Source organism: Malania oleifera, chromosome 11 (assembly GCF_029873635.1).
Source record: "Malania oleifera isolate guangnan ecotype guangnan chromosome 11, ASM2987363v1, whole genome shotgun sequence".
Taxonomy (NCBI): Eukaryota; Viridiplantae; Streptophyta; class Magnoliopsida; order Santalales; family Ximeniaceae; genus Malania; species Malania oleifera.
In genome coordinates this window covers 78738166-78762744 of record NC_080427.1, presented here as the reverse complement: position 1 = coordinate 78762744, position 24579 = coordinate 78738166, and the positions used below count along the sequence as shown (strand labels likewise).

The following is a 24579-nucleotide window of genomic DNA, read 5'->3' as shown; positions in this document are numbered from 1 at the left end:
GGTGTGGTGCTTTTGTTGATGTTGTACTCGGGTGGCAACCCCTTGCTGCCTTCTTTTCATAATATTTCTCTCTGCCGATAAAAAAAAAATTACGAGTCTTTGGGACCCTAGTCCAAGGATTGGGTTTCCTCATCTTCTTTTGGCTCATCAGGCAGTATTTTGATTTTTTAGACACCAAGTCTGCTTGCAAACAAGATGATGTGATTGGCTCCTTCTTTGTGTTTGTTCTTTTATACATTAAGGGTAAGGGATATTGGTGGCTTACTTTGGTTTATGGCCCCCACTGTCCTCGGTTGAGGTTTTCTATGAGACGAGCTAGCTGCAATCTATGGAATGGGTTATCCTAATTTGTTGTGGGGGTGACTTCAACATTGCTAGATCTGCTAATGAAGTATTGGGAGGCTCTAGGGTCACTCTTAGCGTGAGGGTTTTTGATTCCTTGGATTGTGACTTAAGGGATATTCCTCTTGCAAATGCTTAGTTTACCTGGTTAGCGGCTGGTAATAGGTTAGTAGCTACTAGGATTGATAGATTCTTCTTTTCTATGGGAGAGCGTTTTGCCTGACCTCACTCAAGAAGTGCTCCCTAGAGTGATTTCTGATCACTGCCCCTTAGTCCATGAATCCAACCCTATGAAGTGGGGTCCAACACTGTTTCATTTTGAAAATATGTGGTTTGACACACCTTGAATTTTGGAGGCTGGGTAGGGAGTGGGGGAGGAGTCTATTGTAGAAGATTGGGAAGGCTTTTGCTTTATGAGATGGGTGAAGTTTTTGAAAGATGAACTTAGAACTTGGAACGTGGAGTCTTTTGGTGATGTGTTTCTTTGGGATAAAAGAAACAAGATCTAGGTGTCATAGATCAATTAGACGAGGAGGGGCACTGACCTCTTAGAAGATTCAGCGAGTAGAAGAGTTCAATTGTTTCATGAATTTGAGTAGGTTCTCTTGAGGGAAGAGGTCAATTGGCGACAAAAAGATCAGCAGATTAAAGAGGGAGACTGTAAGTGACACTAGATTCTTTCATTGGGTGGCAAGTGGGAGGAGGAATTCTATTAAAGAATTGGAGGAGAAGAGGGGCATGATTACTAGGGGTATTTACTTATTGGTAGTATAACAACAACAAACCAAGCTTTAAGGTCCACTGCATTGCTAGTATGATTAATGATTATAGGAGTCCTTTTTGGTGGTGAAGATGGAGGCAGGGCCATCGTTGAAGGGTTGTGTCGGTACCCTACTCCTTCCAAGAAATCTGAGTGGATTGAGTGGCTTTTATGAAGAGATAGATCTGTTGAATTTGATTTGGATGGAGTGAGGGCTCCCTTGGGCCAGATGGGTTCACTTTAGCTTTCTTTCATGATGTGTGGATTTTTTGAAGGGCGATCTTCTTAAAGTTTGTGTGTGTGTGTGTGTGTGTAGGAACATTAATTCCACTATATTATCTTGGTCCCCAAAAAAGACCTTGGTACTAGAGTCAAAGATTTCAGGCCAAGCAGTTTGGTGACCAGCATGTATATGATTTTGAAGTGTTATCCAGGAGATCAACTAGTGTCTTGAGCCTTGTTGGATACCATGTCCAATGGTCAAGAGTGCGTTCATTGGTGATAGGCAGATTAAAGATGCTACATTGAGACAATGAGGTTGTTGAATATGCCATCAGAAGAAAGAAAAGGGCTTTGGTTTTTTGAATTTGTATTTTGAAAAAAGCCTATGATTCTGTGAGTAGGGGTTTGTTGGATAGTGTTGGAACAGAAAAAGGTTTTGGAGTTAGATGGGGGAAATGGATTTGGGAGTCCCTCTTATCTATGGCATTGTCTGTTCTGGTGAATAGGGAGGCTATACCCTGGTTTTGAGCTTATAGGGGTCTAAGGCAGGGGGATCCTCTCCTCCCTTTCATTTTCATAATTGTGGCGAATGCTTTGAGCAGATTGATAGAGGCTTGATGGAAGGATTTAATGTGGGCAATGAGAACTTACCCATATTGCATTTGCAATTTGCAACTGAATTCTCCCATCCCAGCCCCACTGGAGGTTATGGATAGGTTTTCCTATATGTTAACCATTCTCCAATTATTTGAGAAAATGTTTGCTCTTAGAATCAACTTATCTAAAAGTGTCATCATGGGGATTGGGATCAACCCAAGTCCTTTTGCTAGGCTGGCTGGTTGTGTTGTTCTAAGTTTGTCTATCACCAATTAGTTCTTCCCTTCAAAGGTAACCCTGCTGCAAATCCTTTTGGGACCCTGTTCTTGAGTCAATTCAACACCAATTAAGAGGTTTACCAAACAAGATGGGATCACTGAATTTTAGATCATTAAGAGCTCAGCTTCTATTAAGGGGCAGTTAAGTGTCAAAGAACAGTAGCTTATTCTAAAAGTTATATTCAATCAGAATACCAAATTATAAAAAAAATAATTTAATAAATTCAGTTGGATGATGAAAAAATTTTTGATAAATTGAGTAAATTCTACTGGATGATTGAATGCTCTTATTTTATCATTACCGGTAGTAAATTGGTAATTGTTAGTTTTGATCAGAGTAATTAAAGAAAAAAAATAAAAAACAGGCTGGTGCACAAAGCTCCTGCATATGCAGGGTCCAAGGAAGGGGCAGACCACAATGAGTCTATAGTATATGCAGCCTTACCTTGCGTTTTTGCAAGAGGCTGTTTCCAGTTTCCACACCTCGAACACGTGACCCCCAGGTCACATGGGTACAACTCTACCTTTATGCCAAGGCTCCCCTTCTTATCTTATTAAGAGATTAACTTTTTTAAATTAACATTTTCAAAAACTCTAATCCGCATATTTGATTCTAGAGGAAAGCTTCTAAATTTTTGTAAGTTGCCTGAATTAGTTTTTCGTTTTATGTTAGAAAATAATTTCTTTTTGTATACTTTTACTGGTGGAAGTGTTAAGTTTTTAACTGACAATAAATTTTCAATACTTTTTTAACATGGTTGGTCAAAGCCACTTACCTACTTCTGATAAGCTAGATTTCTTTTGAAAAATATAATACTTTGTATGTGCCCTAGTGTGAATTATAATAATTGATCAAAATATACATCTATGAATAATGTTTTTTTGACTGAAGAAAAAAGTTTATCTAGAATAAAAAAGAGATGCATGGCCAAAAAATATATTTTGATGAAAGACATGTATATATTTAGGCATGAGCAAGAAGTCACATAAGGCACTCTTAATAATACAAAAAATTTCTAGAGACGTCTAGGTTAGGTTATTATATGATAAGCATTTGTGGATCTTTATTGTGGGTAATTCCTTACCAGGTGACACATTCATCAATAAACTCAATTCTGCATTTCTCTTATATAAATTTGTCAGAACTTTTTTCCCTTCATGATGACCTTGCTGTCACAACTGTTTTTTTAATCTTATAATTGAAATTGTGAATCTTGTTACAGAGGGACTAAATCTTGTACATCAGTTAAAACTAACAAATTATTTTTTTAGATAGCAGAAGCTAAAGAAATTATGATAAATTTAAGAAAAAATCTATCCAGAAAATCTACAGAAGAATAAAATTTTTTTATAGAACAATCCACTGTCCAAAAATGGAAAATAGAGAACCACTTCTCTTTCAACCTTTGAGGGCCACATTTTGATTTATTCAAAGGCTCTAGCATTCTCATCCAAAACACAGCAAGATGGATATAAACCCATCTCTCTTCCCTCTCATTCAGTCATTCTCTCTCTATGTGCTTTTGGATCCTGTCCAGTCTGGAACATGGGTCTCACTCTACCAGTTGCCACCCATTTGGTAACCAAAATTGCGCAGACCAGACCTCATGGCGTGCTCACCCATGTACAATGTGAGAGGTTGATTGCTTTTCCTTGTTACTTGCACAAAGGCACGGCGAACTTTACTTACTCTTCTGGTCATCAGATTATCTACAGTGAGGATTCTTTCCAAATTAGTTTCTTCAGGAGAAATCTGCGCTAGCTGCCTACCGCGCGTAAAAAAATATTTTGGGATAAACAAAGAATTATGTGAAAGAAAAAAAATAGATACAAAAGGGGGACAAGTAATCCTCCAACCTAACAAGGAAAGAACAAAACAAAATGAAGAAATATTTACAAAACAAACTAATGAAGCAAAGCATTCCAGTCTTGTTGCATATCAGTTGAAGAGATACCTCTAAGTGATTGCAAAGGCTGTACACCTTCAATGATCTTTCCTCCTCTTCTCCTCAAATTTCCTAAACAGACGACTACATAGGCCATCTAAAGGAGGCGGACAAACTCCATTCTCACCAGTGTCTTGAAAGGTGTTTATGAGGTGCCCCTTGATGTTTTTTTGAGCCTTGATAGTTGAATGCCTCAAGGCGTAATATGAAATGCGTGACTCATGAAAGGCAGACACGTCAGGCAAAAAAATGCGCCGTTCACACTTCAAACTGTAAGGTTCAACCATATATAGATCCCTGTTTAACTTATTTTTGTAATATAGAAAATATAAAATAAAATAAAAATTATATAATTAGGGCATGAAAGGCTTTGTTCTTCTGTTCATTTGTGCAGCATTCAGAGCACGAGCCCTGCCTGCCTCGATGAACACTTTCCCTGTGATGAACACCCTTGGCCCATCTTGTCTGGAAACACTGCTCTGACGAGATGACTGGGCTATTGCTTCTCTTCTTCTGATTAAGGTTGCTTCATATCTTCTCCAAATCCTCACCCTGAAAGTCTCTCTTTGCGAGAAACTTCTATTTCACTTTGGGAGCAGCAACAACTAAAATACAATCTCTTCAATTGCATTTGAGAGAGAGTGTCAACACTGGCTTTTTATACTTTTGTCCTTTTTTATGGCTCCTTTACCAGGAAAGGCAATCAGAGTACAATGTTTATCCTCATTGGGCAGGCATGTGGCAGTGTCCCAGTAAGAGATGGGCAAGTTTTCTCATGGGCAGCTTGAGTTCCTGAGTTTAGACCCTTGAAGCTGTTTTTAGGTGAAAATTGTATGTAACAGGTTTTGTTATAACTATATAATAAAATTTATTATTATTTTTTGTATGTATAATTCATTTTTATATATTTTTAAATAAAAAAATAAAATTCCAAAAGGCTTATGCCTTGTGTTGGAAGGGGTAAAGCTCCTTTCCTTACACCTTCACCTTTTGAAACACTGATTCCCACAGATCTCTAAATACATTATTCCACATCCTCCATGAAAAAGGACAATGTAAGAATCTAGGAAGCTCAGATACTTCAAAAGGGGTTAAGTATCTGTATTGGACAAGTATTGGATACAGATACAGCTCGGAAATGGCTGGATAAGTATCAGATATGTATCCGTAATTATTTTTTTATTTTAAAAAAACCGGACACGTTTGGATATGCCTGGATACACACAGATACATTGGAATATACGTGGGACACGTTCCGACTATGAAAAACAGCATTTTTGAGGGCACTTAACAAAAAGCAAAAAAGCAGCAGAAATAGCAAAGGAGAAAAGGGGAACACAAACTTCTACTGAGCCCCAGCTCTCGCTTGTTACCTTCAAACCTCCCTCCCTGCATCTGTTGCCAGACATCTCCGCCTAGTGGGAGAAGACAACTTTTGAACCATTGAACCCTAGTCTTGCGACCTTTGAAACTCCCTTCCAGCCTCCATTTCTGGACAGTGCAGCCTTCAAACTGTAGCCACTGCCAACATTTCAGCATCTCTTTCTGGACATCACTTTGTGTAAGTCTTGAATACTCTTCTCTGTGACTCATCTGAATGGTCAGACCGTCAAAGTCGAACAGCCAGAACTCAAAGCCTCAAAGCCTAGTTTCCCTCATGCTTATGCGGGGCGAGTCTTTGAGGGTCGAACCATCAAAGTTGAACGGCTGGAACAACCTCCTTTCTGAGTTTATTAATATGAGTTGTTAATGATTATGCAGTTCATAATTGGGCATGAATGATGCCTATTACCACGATACTTTTCATTGAAATGGAAAAACATGCTTTAATATATATTTTTTATATTAATTAACTAATGTCTTATGGTCATATCGTATCCTTGTTTTTACAAACTTTCAGGGGTTGGTGTTTTCTGCAGAAAGTAGCACGAGGGAAGAACATATGCATCCTGCCTCTAATTTCAAAGGTCAAACTAGAGAAACATTCCTCTCACCCCTTCCTTGTTTGCTTTTACAAACACACTCCATGGGGAGCTACTCCTACCACAACCATTTTAACTCTCACCCTTTTTTTTAGCCCCAATTGCCCCTCCATACATTTTTTTCTCTTGGGTGACAAAAAATTTTTTCCCTTTCATTTGAAAATCTAACATTGTCATGCATCCCACTTGGAAGAGACAATCTGTCCATTGTCACGTGATGAGCTTGTTCAGGGCATTATGCTTGCCCGTAACCATTTCTCGTGTGCATGAGATAGGTAACCATTATGTAAATAGTTGTATAGGTTTTACTCATTGGGTTTGATAATGTCTCAGTTTAAAATGGGAGTATGACTCCTCCGTGGGTTTTATGTTTCCTAGTGCCAAAGCTAGAATATCGTAGAAGCCTCTTTAGGGGAGGGTGATTGTTCATCAGTTATTGTAAAGCTCACTAGCATTTTTAAACATGTTTATCCTACTTCCCTGCCTTGCTAAATACATGTTGCCTAAGGAGATGTTAGTAATGAATTACATTGCTTTATAATTTACTACGTAGTTCTCATTTGCTTACATGACTGCTTACTATTTTCACTCACTAGCGAGAGTGTTTTAGCTAGTGTTGCATGATCCTTCACAAGGTGTGTAGTGTTTGGTCCCCTGACACACCTATAACTGTAAGTCCTAGTCTCCCATCTAAACCTCTAAAACCAAGAGTTATTTGTAACTCTCTCATGAGTCTATTAGTACTCTACTCTCTCTCTCTCTCTCTCTCTCTCACACACACACACACACACACACACACACACACACACACCGAACTCTGTCTTGTGCGATTGGTAATAGGGTATAATGGTGGAGATTCTTCATTGAAAAATAGACTTGATGGAGGTAAAAGTCCTTAGAACTGAGATTGGAGAAGGTTTGGGGAGGAGATAAAGTTTTCATGTTAGAGAGAAATCCTAGTGAATTTGGATTAGGGGTTTAAGACATTTCATCTATTGATTGCCTTCTTCACTTCACTTTTGGTATTCTCAGTAGGTTGTTTTAGTTGTAGGTTTTCTCTTATATTCAATATGATTGGATAGATTTTGTTAGCCTGATCTTTCTTTATTCTTCTCTTTTTATATTATTTTTTGGGTTGGCGTGTTTTGAAGGGTTTCTTATACTCATTGTTCTTCCTCGTTAATAAAGTCTTTTTTCTATTTAAGAAAAAGGTAATCTTTTACGTTGTGTCTGGCATCATGGATTGTGGACCTTGTATTTGGATTTGTGAGGATTTGAAAAAAAAAAAAAAAACAATTTTAATGCTACATTTTGTCTAAATCCTCACAGATCTGAATCCAAGGTCTTAACTCCATGCTTCCAAATGCCAGGGTTAGGCATTGTTATGTGAAAATATTGTCTTGTGTAATTATGTTAGTTTATATGTTGCAGTTACATTTATTTGAAAATATTGTATGTCGGTTTGCAATTTAGATATACATATTTTGTCTTTATTTTATAAATTTACCATGCACTTCCTAGATGCTTAAATCTATGATTCTTCTACATCTCCAACCTTCCCTGTGCCGTACCTGTTCTCATTCCACTTCATGTAATCATGCTGAGATGTGTGTAGTTAAGAGTGTTTTGGAAGGTGTGTGTAGTTATAAGTACTACTGTGTGGTATGCGAGTGCAAGTAGGGTTAAGTTGTAAAAAAGACTGATATTTTTATTTGAACATGATGTTTTACATTCTACATCAATTGTTAGTACTGCCATGTGATCCATCCACCATGCGTGTGCGTGTGCACGTGTGTTGCAACTTAGATCTAAAAATCAACATGTTCAAAAAACATATCTGAAACAAGAAGAGGTGGCATAAAATTCCTCTTATTTTTTCTCTGGACAAAATTATTTGGAATGCAAGGATTCCTTCTAAGTTAAGGCCTTTATCTAGACTTTGATATTGATCTGTGACAGACATCTGAGGAGGCGTTGCAAGTTATAAGTAATATAATCTGGATATGTGCATTATGCCCATGCCCTTGCAGGAGAATACTTCACACCTCTTTATCCATTGTGAAATGGTTAGGCTGCTTTGGAGTATTTTGTTTCGTATTTTTAGGGAGATAAGGATGTGGCTAGAGAATGTGGAAGGTTTTATGAAGATAGTTTACAGGTTTGAGGTAGGTAAGATACGGAGGATGTTGCTTGCTTGTTTATTCTTTGGGTGCTTCGGATAGAAAGAAATGAAATGATTTTTGGATAAATTCACCTCTCTTTTGCTTTGGGATAAGCATTGTGTTCCTAGCATCTCTTTGGGCAAGTTCTTTTGGTGGTTTGGGGGGTATGTTATGGGTGATTTGCAGCACAATTAGTGGGCCTCTTTGATGTGGTTCTTGTTCATGATTTTCAGAGATGTTCAATCATCCTATTTCCTTTGTTTTTCTACCGAGGATCTTGGCTTTTCTTGTTAATAAATCTTCTTTCTACACCCCCACCCCCTCCAAAAAAAAGTGGCTTACCTCTAAAAGAACTGAAAAATGAATATATTCATTGTAAGGTGAGTAACACCTGTGGAAGGTAAGGGAAAAGCTTTTCAGATGATCAGGGCACTTGCTATATAGATTCGTTGGATAGAGCACCCGTAACGGAGAGTTTCAGATATTAGAGGCAGTGGGAGAGGATGATGAATATCTAGGAAAGCTTGGATCAAGGTAGGGAAGAATGATTTGATTGCCTTGGTACTTCAGAAAGGATTTTACCTGAATAAACAGACTGGTGGAAGAGGGTTCATATAACTGACTCCACATGGTGGGATTTATGAATTTGTTGTTCCTGCTGCGGCTGCTATTGTTAATACTTCTCATATTTGAATGATAGTTTGATTAGTTTTCTGAAGTTTTATTTTGTTTTATTTTTGACTCTTTTGTATTCCTGTTGTAGGTTGGTTGGATTGCCCTCCAGCTGGTCAAGAAATAAATGGCATCATTCCTTCTAAGGTTCCTCTGGGTGAATCTTTTAATGACTATGTTGCTCCCGGGAGGAGATACTCTTTTAGACAAGTGATTCACCAGCAACGAGTTTTAGGAAGAAAAGTAAGTTTACTTGGGGCTTCCTGGAAATTGTTTATTTTTATTTATTTTTAAATTTTTTAATAAAATATGGAGATTGATGACAACATGATGGGAAACAATACAAGAGGAAGATATTGCATCCCTTGAGATAAAACAGAGCAAAACAAAAGCACTAAGCTAATTCAACAGTAAGGATTTCCCAGTCCGTCTTAATATAGACCTGTGAAATTCCTCTGGAAGTTCCAAATTCCAGAGGCCACAAAGCAACAAAAGAAGCACCCATTAATTGCACAGATTGATAATGATTTTCTAGACATGCATCATTCTTAAAATTTTTTGGGCTTTCCTCTTTTCATTTGTCATTTCTTTGTTTTGAAAAAGACGTTGTCCTTTATTGGTTATATTTGCATGCTCTGTTTGGCCTGCATTCCTATTAAGCAGATGTGTGTGCTTGCCACACTGGCGCATCCATTTAACCTTTGTTCTAGTTGTTTCTTATGTTCACTCACAGATGCAAGATCATCTAATTTCCTTCCCCACCATGTTTTTGCTGTTTATAGTCATTCTCAAACAATCTGAATGATTGTTCATCATTTTTTTTTATAGCAAAAGAAATTCATTGATAGATTAAGAATGTACAATTAGGAGAAGAGATATCTCCTTAACAAATTCAGGAATACCCTAGAGAAAACAAAAAAGAAAAACCAAAAGGCACAAAAAACAATACAGGAAAATCAGCACATCTTAATAAGTTGACAAAGATCACCAATAGTGCTGAATATCTGAAAAGCACATTCCCTTGAAGTTACCATTACCCACACACCAAAGAGAGGCCAAATGACGAATCTTCTCCCATGCCAACAGACACAATAACTTCCTACCTGAGAATATGCGTGTCACATTCCTTCCACAAGCACCAAAATACTGCAAATAAAGCACAGTTCCATAATACTGTTCCTTCCTTTTTCCTACCAAAACTGGCAAAAGAAATTGCCAAAATCCTCCACCGTCTCTAGGCAAACCCAACTTTCGCCAAAATAATTGAATAGCTTGTTCCAAACCCTCTAGACAAAATCACAATGCAGGAAAATGTGGGGCAGATTCTGAGCAATTAAAACGACGTACACTAGTATCTAGGGAGAGCCTTTAAAGCTCTTCTAATCTGCAACAAGTTATTAGTGTTGATCATATTAAGTGCAACCAACTAGAGAAAAGCTTTGATTTTTTTTTTTGTGGGGGGTGGGGGGAACTTTGGCCTTGCAATTAGTTTTGTAGAGTGGAAAGGAAAAATCAGTGCCAGTCATGAACACTCGAAAGATTTGCAAGAATAAAACCCTGAGGGATCGGAAGACTAGGATCAACTATTAGCTTCTGAAGATATAAGACAATTATTCAACAAGACTAACAAGGAGGATAATTCTTTCATTTCCCTATCATTCAAGGATCTCTGAAAGTGAAAATTCCAAGATGATAAAGGACCACCCGGATCTACAATGAAAGAAGAAATGGTATCGTTTTGCCCTGGGCTTAGACAAAAGAAGCGAGGAAAAGAGGTGGACAAAACAACATTCCTCAACAAAAGGTCTTTCCAAAAATGGATATTGCAATCCCTACCTAGCAAAAAAATTTAGTATGAAAAATAAAGAGAGGATAAATCTGAAAAATAGCTTTACACGGGCTTTCTAAAGAACATCTAGAACCCAAATTAGTATCCCACCCATTCTCATTGAATCTAAACTTGCTTTTAACAATTTTATGCCACAAGGAAGAATCCCTTAACAGGAACCGCCAAAGCCATTTGGCCAAGAGGGTCGTGTTTTTAGACACCAAATTCCCAAGACCCAAACCGTGCTCTCATTTAGACCTACAGACCACCTCCTGTCCCACCAAATAGTCCCTAAAACCCCCTATCCCTGGCCACAGAAAATCCCTCATATTTATATAAATTTTGCTAGCACTCCACAGGAATTTTGACAATAGAAAGAATATACAACGGGATACAAGAAAGGCAAGCCTGAACAAGAGTAATCCTAACTTCCAAAGGACAAAGAGCTCCCTTCTACCCGTCTAAAGGCTTACACTCTCTTGACAACCAGATCCCAAAGGCTATCTAGGGTTACCCCCAAAGCAACCCATAAAAAGGACAATGGCCTCTCCAACACAATGCACCCTACCTCTGAGGATAACTCCTTGACTTGATAGGGAGGCACATTAATTGCTGCGATGCCACTCTTTCCCATATTAAGCTTAAGCCCTAAAACTCTTTCAAAAATATGGAGAAATCCCAAAAATATTTTTTAAAAAAGCCCTATTGTCCTCCAAGAAAAAAGATAGTGTCATCAACAAATTGAAGGTGCGAAACCCATTATATCCTCCCTTCCGACACCCAATCCTTTCACTAAACCTCTATCCACAGCCCTATCAACCATCCTACTCGAACATCAGCTAATAAAACGGTAAAAACTGGGAAATAGAATCTCTCTGTCTATTCTTCCTCACAGTCCTAATCCAGAATTTAGGCTCACGGTTCACTAACACCAAATAATTCACATTAGACATGCAACCTTTCATTCAACTATTCCATCTCTCTCCAGACCCCTTCTTCATAAAAATATTATCCAAAATGTTCCAACTCACTTTATCATAAGCTTTTTGAAAGTTCAGTTTAAATATGAGCCCCTTCTTTTTTCTCCTCTGAATGTCATCAACGACTTCAATCGTAATCAAAATGGCATCCACAATCTCTCTCCCACCCTCAAAAAAATAAAAAAAATAAAAAAGCACTTTTGGGCCATAGTAGTTGTTTATTGATCACTACACTCAACCTTTTAGCTAGTACTTTATTGATTATTTTTATAAACTCTGGATACTAGGCTAATAGGTCTATAATAAAAAATCTTAATAGGCTTGCTTTTCTTTGGCACCAAAGTTATAAAGGTGGAATTAGCACTCTTACTTGAAATCCCATTCCAATAAAATTGATTAAAAACCTTTAGCAAGTCATCCTTAACTACCACCCACAATCTTGAAAGAAAGCCAAATTGAAACCATTCGACCCAAGAACTTTATCCCTCATTCCTAAGATGGTGGACCTTACTTCCACTTTCTCGAAAGGTTTCTCTAACCAAGCTGTCTTATTATCAAACAAAGGATCCCACTCTAAACCTTCCACCATCGGTTTGCTCTCATCCTCCTCAGAAACAAGTTATAATAGAAATCAGTGATCTCAGAGGAAATCCTGCTAGTATCTGAGATAATAACCCCACTATCCACCTCCAGCTCTCAAGTTTGTCCTCATTTTTCCACTAGCTATCCTATGAAAAAAATCGAGAATTACAATCACCATCTCTTATCCATTTAAACTTCATCTTCTGCCTCCAACTTCTCATTGTCTTAAAAATCACCTCTTTCAATTTGTTCTTCCATGACACCCTTCTTGACTCCTCCCTTGAGAGAGTAACACCTTCTTCCTTTCGAGCTAACTCATCCAACTCTGCTAAAATACTAGTTTTTCTAAACCTAATATCTCAAAACACCTCCCTGTTCCACTCGTTCAATTTTTCTTTCAATCTCTTCAATTTCTTCATAAATCTATACTTTTCCTAGCCCTTTTACACATCCTCACTCAAATAATTACTTACTAAAAACTAGAAAGAACCATGATCCAACCACATGTGTGCTAACATGAAGGGAGCAGGACCCCTAGAAACGTTCTTTGATTCCAATGAGATTGGAAAGTGATTGGAGGTGGGTCTAGGTACAAAGACTTCGGAGAGATTAGGGAACTCATCCTCCCACTCACTAGAAAACAAGAACCTGTCAATTCTACTAGCCACCACCCTACCTCCACCCACCGACCATGAAACTTAGCATTACCCAAAGGAAAATCCCTCAATCCACATTCCCTAATAAACATATCAAACTTCTGCAAAGTTGCAGTAACCCTACCTCCCCCCTTCTTCGTAGGAAACCTCACTGCATTAAAGGCACCACCCATGACCCACCGATGGGGGCAAAGCTAGAAATAAAATAAAGCTCTTCCCAGAAAGAGCCTCTAAGAGCAGGCCTAGAAGGTTCATACACTGAGGAAACCCAACATTGACCTTGATCTTTCACTTCTAACATGACAAAAAGAGATAAAAAACCCACTAGGCTAATCCAATTTGGTAATAGAATGAGTATCCCATAACACGAGAATGCCACCTGCTGACACCCTGAGAGGGTGTATAAACACAATCCTTAGAGTGTCCTTCCTACATTCCTTTAACAACCTCCCCATTAACTAAGTCAAGCTTAGTTTCTTGGATCAACACAATATCGGGAGAATTCCTACGCAAGACCTCACTTATCAAGCACCTCTTCATAACGTCCTCTTGAACCCTAACGTTCCAACTGACAATCTTCATAATCTTACACATTTGCCTCCTGTCTTGTTACCCTTTCTGTTGCTATAATTGATGGAAGAAGCCATATTCTTCAACTCTTTCTGCATCTTCTTCTTTTCTGCTCGTAAGTTCCAAGACTCATCCCCAACCTTACCTCAACTCCAGCAGGACTGACTAATTTCAAACCCATGTCATTGAGGAGCTCATTTGGGTCTCTAAAGTCTCTCTCACTAGCTCCTAAGCCAAAAACATAGGCACTACTCCGAAAATGCCTCCCTCTGACATAAGGCATCAAAAGAAAAAGAGGACCGTTCATCTTTGTGTCATGAACTGTTTTTTATGTTGTTGCATTACATAATTGGAACATGGTATGTGTCTTTCATTTGCTGTGGTAACCAATTTTAGCATCATGCCATCATGGCCTTTATTGTTCCTATTCGAAAAATTTTGGCCTTTGGGATGCTTAAAAATTGGGGAAAAAAAAATCATCAATCCACTTCGAGGGCATTAATACATTAATTGTGCTTTTAGATTCCACTGTTGTAAAAGCAAGATTGTTTGGAGCACGGATAGCTATTCTTTTTCCCAATAAATTACTTCTTTGGTTATTTGCAATATCTTCATATTTGTATTAAAATTATAAAATATGTTGGCAACTTTTTTAGTTCTAAAGTGTAAACTTATCAACAAATTGTAAAGGTTGCAGATTGATGAAGGAGGGAATAATTTTGCTGAGATTGACACTAATATAGGACAATCGTAAATGAGCTTTCCCTACTCATTGGGAGAATGAATATTAATTATATTTTCTTAATGTTCAGCTTGGTTTAGTGATCGACTTGACAAACACTAGTCGTTACTATCAATCAGCAGATTGGAATAAAGAAGGTATAAAACATGTTAAGGTGAGCACTAGTTACTTGAGTTTTTATTCTTTGTTTTGCTTTCATGTCTCTGCTGATTGAGCACTTTAATTTTAAATTTTCTTTGTGATCTAGATTCAATGCAGGGGGCGGGATTCCGTACCTGATAATGAGTCAGTAAATGCCTTTGTTTATGAGGTAAATTTCTTCCCACAATATTTTTGTCCTTCCAATGCTTCTTTATAGATTAGTGTCATGTTTTCCCCCTCTTTTCCATGTTTGATGTGTAGCTGTATAGCTGCATGCACCCTTTGAAATTACATACTTAAGGTGTTTCTGAGGGGCATTGTGGTCCACTGGAGAGGATTATCTCCTTTTCTTGACGAGTTCTTTTTCCTTTGGGGGGCCAGAATAGCTTCATAGGTGACGCTCTGTTAGTTTTCATGTCTATTTTCATTTGTCTTTTACAGATAGCGAGTTGAAATGCAGCTAGCATTTGTTATGTCTGAAGAAAGAAGCTTTTTTTATTTAGTTATTAATTTTATTTATTTGTGAATTTAGGGATTATGTTGTAATTTTATTTCTTTGGGGATTTAGTGTTATATCTCTTCATTTTATTTTATTTTTTCTTATTTAGGTTTAGGGTTTAAGCCTTTATAAAGGCTTTAGTTTGTACATTTAAGGAGGTCTTGCTTCATTGAAATTGAGAACCATTATTGTGTTTTTTCCTCTTCCCTTTAATTTCTCCTTTCGGATTTTCTTTTAGTTTTTGTTTTGTTATATTATATTTATATATTTGATAGCAAAAGACATTCATTAGATAGAATAAGAATGTACCATCAGGAGAAGGGACATCTCCTTAACAAAATCTGTGAAACTCCAGGGAAAACAAAATAAGAAAATCAAAGTGTGAAAAAACAGCCCAAAGAAATCAGCACTGCCTTGGAAGTCAACAGAGAATGCTGATCCTGCTGAATATCTGAGAAGCATATCATTATCCCCTTGAAAGAACCATTACCCACACATCACAGAGAAGCTGGAAAAGGTATCTTCTCCCACACCAACAAAAATGTTAATTTCTTCCCTGAAAATATACATGAGTTTCATTCCTTCCACAAACCACAAAATAATGCAAATAAAGCATTAATCCATAGCGCTTTTTCTTCCGTATTCCTACCAAACCCAACAAAAGATATTGCCAGAACCCAGAAACTCCTCCACTGTCCCTGTACAAACCCAACTTTCTCCAAAATAATTGAATTTCTTATTCCAAACCTTCTTGCAAAATTACAGTGCAAGATGCGGAGCAGATTCTGAGCAGTTAAAACAAAACATGCATATATCTAGAGAGAGAGCCTTTAAAGGTCTCCCAATCTGCAGCAAATTATTAGTATTTATCCTATTGAGCACAAACAACCAAATAAAACCTTTGATTTTAGAGGTGCATTTTGGCCTTTCAGTTCCAAATATTTTTGTAGAGAGGGAAGGAGAAGTCGGTGCTAACCAAACATGTTTTTGTTCTTGGTTTTTGCATCTGAGAAAAAAGTAAACAAAAAACTAACAACGACAATGACAACGATAATGATACCAAATGCACCCTAAACTTTAGTATCTTAAAAGTATTCTCTATTGTTCTAGCCTAGAGTTAATGTTGGTGCAATGAACTGAGATCTTGTGATTTGTGAACTTGTCTAATCTTGTTCTTTTGTTAGGTTTTATTTTATTTTATTTTTTGGCTATGTCTTTGTTTTTTAAGATGAGTGAATGAACTTGTCTAATCTTGGTTAATAAATGAGCTGAGCCGGACCTGAGGTAGGCTTGGCTTGTTTAAGCTTTGCGTGTAGAGCTTGTGGACAAAGCTTGTGAATGAGCATGGTTATTCGCTTGTGAACAAGTTTGATTACAGATTTTTTTGGAAGCTTGTTTGGGTAGAAGCTAAGTAGGCTAAATGTTCTCTGAAGGTGAGTCCTGCATTGGAAGTTTAGGAACACAAGTCTCACCTTGTCTACTTTTAGAATTTTAGTAGGGGTAGGTTGGAATATTAAGCCATGAGAGATTTTCTTCGCTCTAGGTTGGGCGAGAGGAAGAATAAGTTGGTTAAAGAGATTGTTTGTAGGTCTAGGGAGGGTGCTTATGTCTTGGTATGTTTGTGTCTAAAAACATTGCTTCAATGGGTTAATGGATTTTGCTGTTTTTCTTAGAGGAGAATTCCTTTGGGCACAGAGTTATTAGAAGTAAATTGGGCATGCAGGTAAACAGGTGGGATGCAAAGATGGGTGTAGAATGTTCCCTTGAGAGTCCTTGGAGGTGTATATCGCACATCTATTCTCCGTTTATTCCTTACACTAAATTTGTTGTGCATAATGGTTCTTGCATTTGTTTTTGGGAAGACAATTGATTGGGTGATTGTATGCTTTTCATCTTTTGTTTGTCTATATCCTCCGTCTTCCTTGTTGCATAATGGAGTTATTTCTACCTTTCTAATTCTAATGGGGATAATATTTCTTAGGATGTCCATTTCAATTGGTCTCTTAATGATAGGGAAGAGGAGGAACTCTCTTATCTTTTGTGGGTTTTCTTAAGGGGGTTGTCATCCATCCATTAGGAGGGATTGCCACCCCCGTTTGTGTTAGGCCGCTTTGTTCCTTCTCATAGGGAAGATGAGAGAGTCTAGGAGGGTGATACCACAGGTCTTTTCTCATCAAAATCTTATGACCCTTAAAATCCCTTCTCTGATTTTTATTTTTATTTTTTGCCCTTGGAGCTACATCATTGAAAGGCAAAGGGTTTTTTTGAAGATCATCTGCACCATGAACCTGAATAGGATTTACATGAATGATTTTGTTACTGGAAGGCCCTACATGTCTCTCAGTCCTGACAAGTTTTTGATATGGCATGAGTCCAGGGAAATGCAGAGTCATCTCTTCCTCCATTGTAAGGTGGCAACCCACCTTTGGTATGCTCTTTTCTATTGTTTCGGTGAACCTTGGATGGTGCCTCAGAATGTGGGAGATCTCTTGCCCGTGAAACACAGGTTTTGGATGAAGTAGAAAAGGCTGTGTTTTATGGAGTGGTGTGTTTTTTATTTTGATATTTTATGGACCCTTTTAGAGGGACAAGGAGAACTTTCAAGGGCGGTGTAACTTCTCCTTGATTGCTATGGATAGAGTGGTGTTCTTGGGTTCTCTTTGGGCACATTTGTTTGGTTATTTTGGGGATTTATCACTGTCCGACTTTCAAAGGGATTGGAAGGCAGCGCTATTGTAATCCTATTGGTAGTTGCTAGAATTTATCGCTATCTGATTTATCTGTCTTACTTTCAAGCTCAGTGTGCTCCTTCTGCTGTGTCATGGGGAATTTGGCTGGAAAGAAGTGGTAGAATATTTTTCTGGAAAGAGATCATCAATGAGGCTTCTTTGGGACAGAGTGTGGTATTTGGCATCTCTTTGGGCTTATAGTGCACGCTGTTTAGGGGCTGCTGTTTTCAGGATTTCAACCGAAACTGGGTGGCTTTACTTAGTTGATGTTTTTTCATCTCATGAATGAGGACTTTTTCTTATTCTTCTTTGTATATTCTCCTTCATAATTTCAATAGAACTTCTTTATTTACATAAAAAAATTACACTGTACCTATTTTCATGTATCATTTGTGAGCTGTATGCATGTTGGGATATTTAAAAGTGTGTATGACATGCCAAAAAATAGGCACTTAATGGATATTCATGATGCATGCCTATTATGGTTAGACAGTCAACTGTCACTGGTTGTTGCATGCCAGTTGCTAATCCATAACATATCTTCAATGAAATAAATCTATTTTTTACTTGCCTCAGTTTATTGAGTCTCTCTCTCTCTCTCTCTCTCTCTCTCTCTCTCTCTCTCTCTCATTTTTCTGGTTTATCATACTGGTCATCACATGCTTTAAATTTACCCCGCTTAACGTGTTCTTGGATTTACCCCACTTACTGGGTTTTACTTGCCTTATAATTTTCTTAGTCATGTGGATCTAAAGCTTTATATTGTGAGTACTTTATTTTAAAATAAAAATTATTAATTTTCTCTAGTGCTCCACATTCAAAAAATGAACAGTAAAGATAATTTAAATTTCTCTGTCTTTCCATTTATCAGGTCTTGCAATTCCTCTCTCGCCAGAAGCACTCGAAGAAATATGTTCTTGTCCATTGCACACATGGGCATAATCGTACAGGTTATATGATTGTTCATTATCTTATGCGTACAATGGCAATTTCTGTTACTCAGGTTAGTTTTGCATTTCTTGTGTTCAATTTTTTATTTTTCCTTTTCGGTTTGCTGGTTACGCCACAATTTATATAATTGCCTATTCTATTCTGCAGGCTATAAAAATATTTGCTGAAGCACGCCCTCCAGGAATTTACAAACCAGATTATATTGATGCACTATACACATTTTACCATGAAAGAAAGCCTGAAATGGTCACTTGCCCTCCAACTCCAGAGTGGAAGAGATCATCTGAACTTGATCTTAATGGTGAAGCAGTACCAGATGATGATGATGATGGTGGTTCAGCTGCTCCTTTGCATGTAAGCTGTCTGGGAAGTATGATTTTGGTTCCTGGTATTTTTTAGCCTTCTCTGTTCACTTTAGATAAAATGTGAACTCTCAGTGTAAAAGCAGTCTTTTCTGTAGGCACATGAACTGAATTATTAGTCAACATAAGGCATTGGCTTTTTGTCGAAATAAGTTAAATAACTTGTGTTTGGGAAATGTGGAGCTCATGATTCAGTTTTCTTGTTAAGTTGGTGGGCTTTCTGTTTTGCTTGGTGCCAGCAATTTGCAAGACCAAAAATGTGGTGCTTAAGATATTCTTGCCAAGATTTTTAATCTGACGTACCTTATTCTTATCATGTTTCATCCGACACTGATGTAGTTGGTGTAATTGACTGTATTGCTTGACCTTTCCGTCCGTGGTTGCTGCCACAACGACATATGCTGAAGCAGTATCCTTGACAACCCGAGCTATATTTTTCTTCTATCTCCTCAATCATAGAATCAAGTAAGTTATAACAACTCTTAGGCATTATTAAATAGAACTGTCCACAACATGCTATTTGGCCTATTCACAAGAAATTAGTGAGTTGTCACTTGCAAGTTGTAACTAGAGCACCCATCTGACAGCAATGCCCAACCAGTTAGTTTCATCTCATCCCTATGCTTTCTTAGTCATATTATGTTTTTTACTTCATTTAGAGTATGACCCCCATTTCATGATAGGATGGAAACTTGCCCTCAATCTTTATTTCCCAAATGAGTTGATAATTTTTTCCCTAAAATTTAAATATTATACACACACACATGTAAATGGAGCAGTAGGAGAATCCACTTTGTCTAAGCATACCAGCTTGCAATCCTTCTTGATTGCCATTGTGGTAACTTGCTTATTTAATCCTGCTAGGACGAAAGAATCCATGGTAGCCTTCTTTATGCCCCTATCCCTATGCTTCTACCTCCATGATCTTGGGTGCCCTCTTCCTCAAAGCACTCTAGTCCACCATCAAGTTTCCTGTCAAGATGTCCAATAGCTTCTAAAAAAACATTAACAATGGAACTTTTTGACACGGAGCCACATACTTATGGGATTGAAGTGTAGAACTAAATGGCATTTGATTATTATTGTGGCACACCATTATTGCTTCTACCATAACTGAACATTAATTTCAGTGTAGCTATATTGGACTCCCCACCATCTGCAACCTGCATGCAATGTTCCCATGTTGGCCAAATGGTCAACCCTTTATTTCCCCATTCTTGTCAACTGTCATCCAATAAAATAGGAGCCAAGGAGCCACGCCTGTCACCAAGCCATTTACTCAATTTCACTAACATGAATAGTATCAAAAGTCTTAGTATTGATACAGAAGGAAGAAAAGAATGGTTTGGTGCAATAAGCAAAGCCTAATGTTATTAGAAATGCCTTTAAACTTTTTATTCGCGTAAAAAGAAATGTTCTTTAAATTTCAGACTGATTGGAAATTAACTGTGTCAACTGGCAATTGCATCACATAATGCAGCGATGGCTGTGATGGGCTTTATTGCACAATACAAAGCATGTATTATGTGATACTTACTCCTGTTTGATATGTTCCTATGGTACGGTATTTTTTGAGTTTGATAGATATGCTTGTGTATCCTGTGATTCTATCAACACCAGTAAATCCTCTTGATTTTACCTCTCCTAATCTCCTTATCAGACTTTGGTATCTGACATAATCAATTGCTGTTTGATGTGGAAACAAATGAATTTATCTGTGCAGCTCTTTGTTTATTCGTCTTTTTCCCTGTCTTCTTCCCATCTCTGTCACTGGAAAAAGAAAAAGAAGTTGCTTCTTTGTTTAGTTTAGTTTTTCTAACCCACTGAAATCTCTCTTGTATTGTCATCAGTGTCTCTTACTTTGGTTTTCTTATGAATGGACAGACCCACATGCTTGCATGTGTAAAATAGCTGTAGGAGGAATATTATATGTAACAACCCATGCACAAGGCTCCCACACCAGATTTTGGGGGTTTGGGGAGAGCATAATGTAATGAGCCTTACCTCCCCAAACTTGTTTTTGTGACCTGAACCTGCAGCCTTCAAACTCACATGTTACTCCATTGCCATTGGACCAAGGCTTATCATGTAGGTTAGTTAAATTGAGATATTAAGTTAAGCTGAATTATTTGCAATTTGGAAAGCGTAAACATTGTATTTATGATTGCCCTAAGAGTTATTCCAGTAAGATAAAGATCAGATAAAAAGGAATAAAGTTGTCTCGTGGACAAGGTTGTCAGAATCGGGATTTTACATAGGATCATTGGAGGGGTCTGCAGGATCAGATCATCGAATCGGATCAAGAATCCTAAGATTCTACTTTCAGTGTAAAAAAAAATTCAAAATAAACATATATGGAATTTTATGACAATTCGTAAGACTATAAGCTTAATTAATAAGTCAATTAATAAGCTTAATTAAAAAATATTTTAAATGAATGCATATGGAATTTTATGACAATTCTTAAGACTATAAGCTTTATAAGCACAGCTGCAAAAAGAAGAAGAAGAAAGGAGTAGATAGAGAAGAGTGCTGAATCTGCTGGCTGCTAAGGTGTTCGATAGAGAGAAGAGGACTGAAGAAAGGAGTTGACCGCCAAAGAACAATCAGAACTTAGTGCCGACAGAATAGTCGATTGTCGAGTACTGAACTGCACATTGAAGCCTTAGAGGAATAGTCGACTAGAGTAGAGGAGAGTCAGAGAGAGATGAGAGTGTTTGAAGGGTTCCCTGGTTGCTGCCTTGCTGCTAATCGAATTATCTAACACCTCAGCTGTTGAACAGAGCTGCTGGCGAGTGCTGAACTGCACTTCAAACACGAACAGGACTGTTACAGCCTGACAGGAGTAGTCGACTAGAGTAGAGGAGAGTCAGAGGGAAACGAGAGTGCTTGAATGGTTTGCTGGCTGCTGCCTTGCTGCTGATCGAAGAAACGAACACTGAAGCTGTCAAAGAGAGCTGCTGGGAGTTATTTTGGCCTGGATTTCAAGATTTTGGGCTTCATGTAAAAACTTTGGGCCATCTTTTACAGTAAAAACACATATTGGGCCTTACAATTCAAGCCCAAAGAGGGAAAAGACCCATTCCAGTCAGAATTGTAGAATTGTTACGATTCTACTCATGAGTCTGATTCCATGATTCCACTGATTCAGGTAAGATTCTGCAATGATTCTACTGAAATGCGATTTTCCATGGGAGCTGGATCGTCAGGGTGATTTTGAATCGTAGAATCATACAATTCTACGATTCAAGTCGCGATTTTAACAACCATGCTCTTGGATGCTATGGTTACTGTTCTTTTCATAGTGTTTTCAAGTGAGTTTAACTTGTGTTCTCTATTGTGATTACAAACCTCAGTATTCTTGTTTCCCTTGAATCTTTTTTGTATTCTTTAGCTGTCTATATTGTTGCAGCTGGAATTTCATATTCAACTGTTGGCCAGCAACTTCACTGTTCAGCTTTGCATCGGTGTGTTTTGACAAGAGATCAGAATTCACTATAAAATTGCTCAATGGGGTCAAAACTGAAGTGCCTTGTTTTATAAAAAGAAGTTAAGAAAGAGTCTATGCAAATGAAAATGAAGTTCACATACTGAATTCTCCAGTGTAAAAAGGCCTTGGAATAATTCACATAATCTGCTCATTCCAAAAATATGTAGTCATTTAACACTCTTTAGCTTTTCCAAATGAGTACTACTGAGCAGCGTGGCAGTTCTTCCCTTCCAATTATTCCACATAATGGGGTGTTTGCCAAACATCGCCCTTTCTGCCCTCTCCTGTAATGATGACCTAAGCTGCTTGCGGCCATAGATATTGAACAAAGAGGGGGCCAACTTCCCCAATGGGCAATGGAAAAGTAAATGATCAACCTACTCTGCCGTAGTCAAATCAAATCACCAAAATCTTTCCTCCAGCTTGTATATTATTAGTGGTCAAAACCTGGTGCCTAGAAGCCTCTCACTAAAGCAAAATAAGTCTCTTGGTGGAGCTTTCACTCCCTAAAGAATCTGCCAAGGATATCCTTTCCTACGAAGTTCACAGAATAAATTACCACAAAAATAAACCACTGAACACTCATTCCATGTATGCTTCTGATCAACTCACCCTACATTCTTTCTTACTTAGCTTCATGAAGGAGAGCAAAAAGAGTTGACTTTAGGAGGACCAGGGGCACTAAGATGAGAGGTCCCATTTATTTCATTCAGTTAGCTTCTTTATGCTAAAGCAGCTGAGCCAGCTATTTGACAAGGCATTGTGATGTTTAGAAATTGTACTTTTGGAGATTGATTACTGCATATTGGTTTGATGTGACCTGTATTCATATGTAGTACTTGGGCAACAGTCACCGTTGATAGTATTTTGCACATACTGTGTCTTATTGCTTATTATTTTTATGAACTCAGAACTTTTCCACTTGTGCTGACATTCAGATGCGGTAAGTGCAATTTACATTAACTTTATTTATTTTTTGTTTGGGAGTTAAAACTGAAGCAAAGTTTAACTATTTCATTTATTATTTTATCAGCAATGTCTTGATTAAACCTAGATGATGGTTTGAAATGATTCATTGCATTTTCACAGTGTGGAAATCCAAATTTTGCATTGGGTCCGTGTCATGTAGTCTCTGATGAAATTACAGAGCAATAAGTCATGCTTTCATTTAATTTTCTGGAACCAAATGGTAAGGATGCTACATCCAAACCTGAAGGCCAAAGGTTCAAGTCACTAAAAAAGTCCCTCCAATCATGGAGGTAAGACTCCATGCATCATGTCCTGCAAGACCCCTGATGGTGTGGGCACCTTGTGCACTCGGTGTTGAAGAAATATGTACAACATGGAAACTTTTTGTTCTGTTCTCAGTTTAACATCTAACATTTTTCAGGAGAATAATGAGGTAGATGTGGTAATGACAAATGATGATGTTTTGGGAGATAATGTCCCTTTTGACCAGCAAGCTTCTCTGCGGCTGTTCTGCCATCAGACCCTTTTGGGTGTTGGGGTAGGTGCTTTAAAAAACTATGTTTTTAATTTTTGGATTCATTTGTGTAATACATATCATATTTGAAAATTTTATGCCATTATCATGAGTGTTATTTGATTTGCCATTCTGATAACATCTGTATTACTATGATTGTTTTTGTAAAATTTTATTTCTCTAGTGTTTCATTAGTTTTTTTATCTTCTGCCACACTGACATTTTGCAAAGATGGAAAGTGTACTAGATATTTTTTTTTTTTTTTTGAAAATTCACAACTTGCTTATGGTCAATTTTTCGCTTCACACTTTGTTTCTGCCTTGGTGTGACGCACCTGTGGAACTTTTTGGTTTTCAGGCAAGAGGAAACACACAATTTCCTGGATCGCATCCAGTGTCTCTCAACAGGTTATATTCTGCATGTTCATGATTTCAGCATTCAATCTGACATGCTTCTTTGTTGTCCCAAAGATGTATGATAAATGAGTTCTGATAGTTTCTTTAATATATGGTACATCAATCTGGATGACAAGAAACTAGTGAATTATTTGGGACATTTTCTATTCAAACCTGCTTGATTCAATAATTGAATGCTAGCGCAATTCT

General features: G+C 37.7%; 1 protein-coding gene across 4 annotated transcripts in view; it reads left to right on the top strand.

Annotated features, from left to right (window-relative positions):
- The window catches only part of LOC131168363 (uncharacterized), a 68145-nt gene that overhangs the window by 21082 nt on the left and 22484 nt on the right, over positions 1 to 24579 (top strand). For all 4 annotated transcript variants that reach the window (XM_058127732.1, XM_058127731.1, XM_058127729.1 and 1 more), the window contains exons 4-10: positions 9053 to 9204; positions 14390 to 14473; positions 14567 to 14629; positions 18560 to 18691; positions 18787 to 18993; positions 23882 to 23998; positions 24332 to 24381. In XM_058127732.1, coding sequence (XP_057983715.1) covers positions 9053 to 9204; positions 14390 to 14473; positions 14567 to 14629; positions 18560 to 18691; positions 18787 to 18993; positions 23882 to 23998; positions 24332 to 24381 — 805 coding nt within the window. The remainder of the gene's footprint in view (positions 1 to 9052; positions 9205 to 14389; positions 14474 to 14566; positions 14630 to 18559; positions 18692 to 18786; positions 18994 to 23881; positions 23999 to 24331; positions 24382 to 24579) is intronic.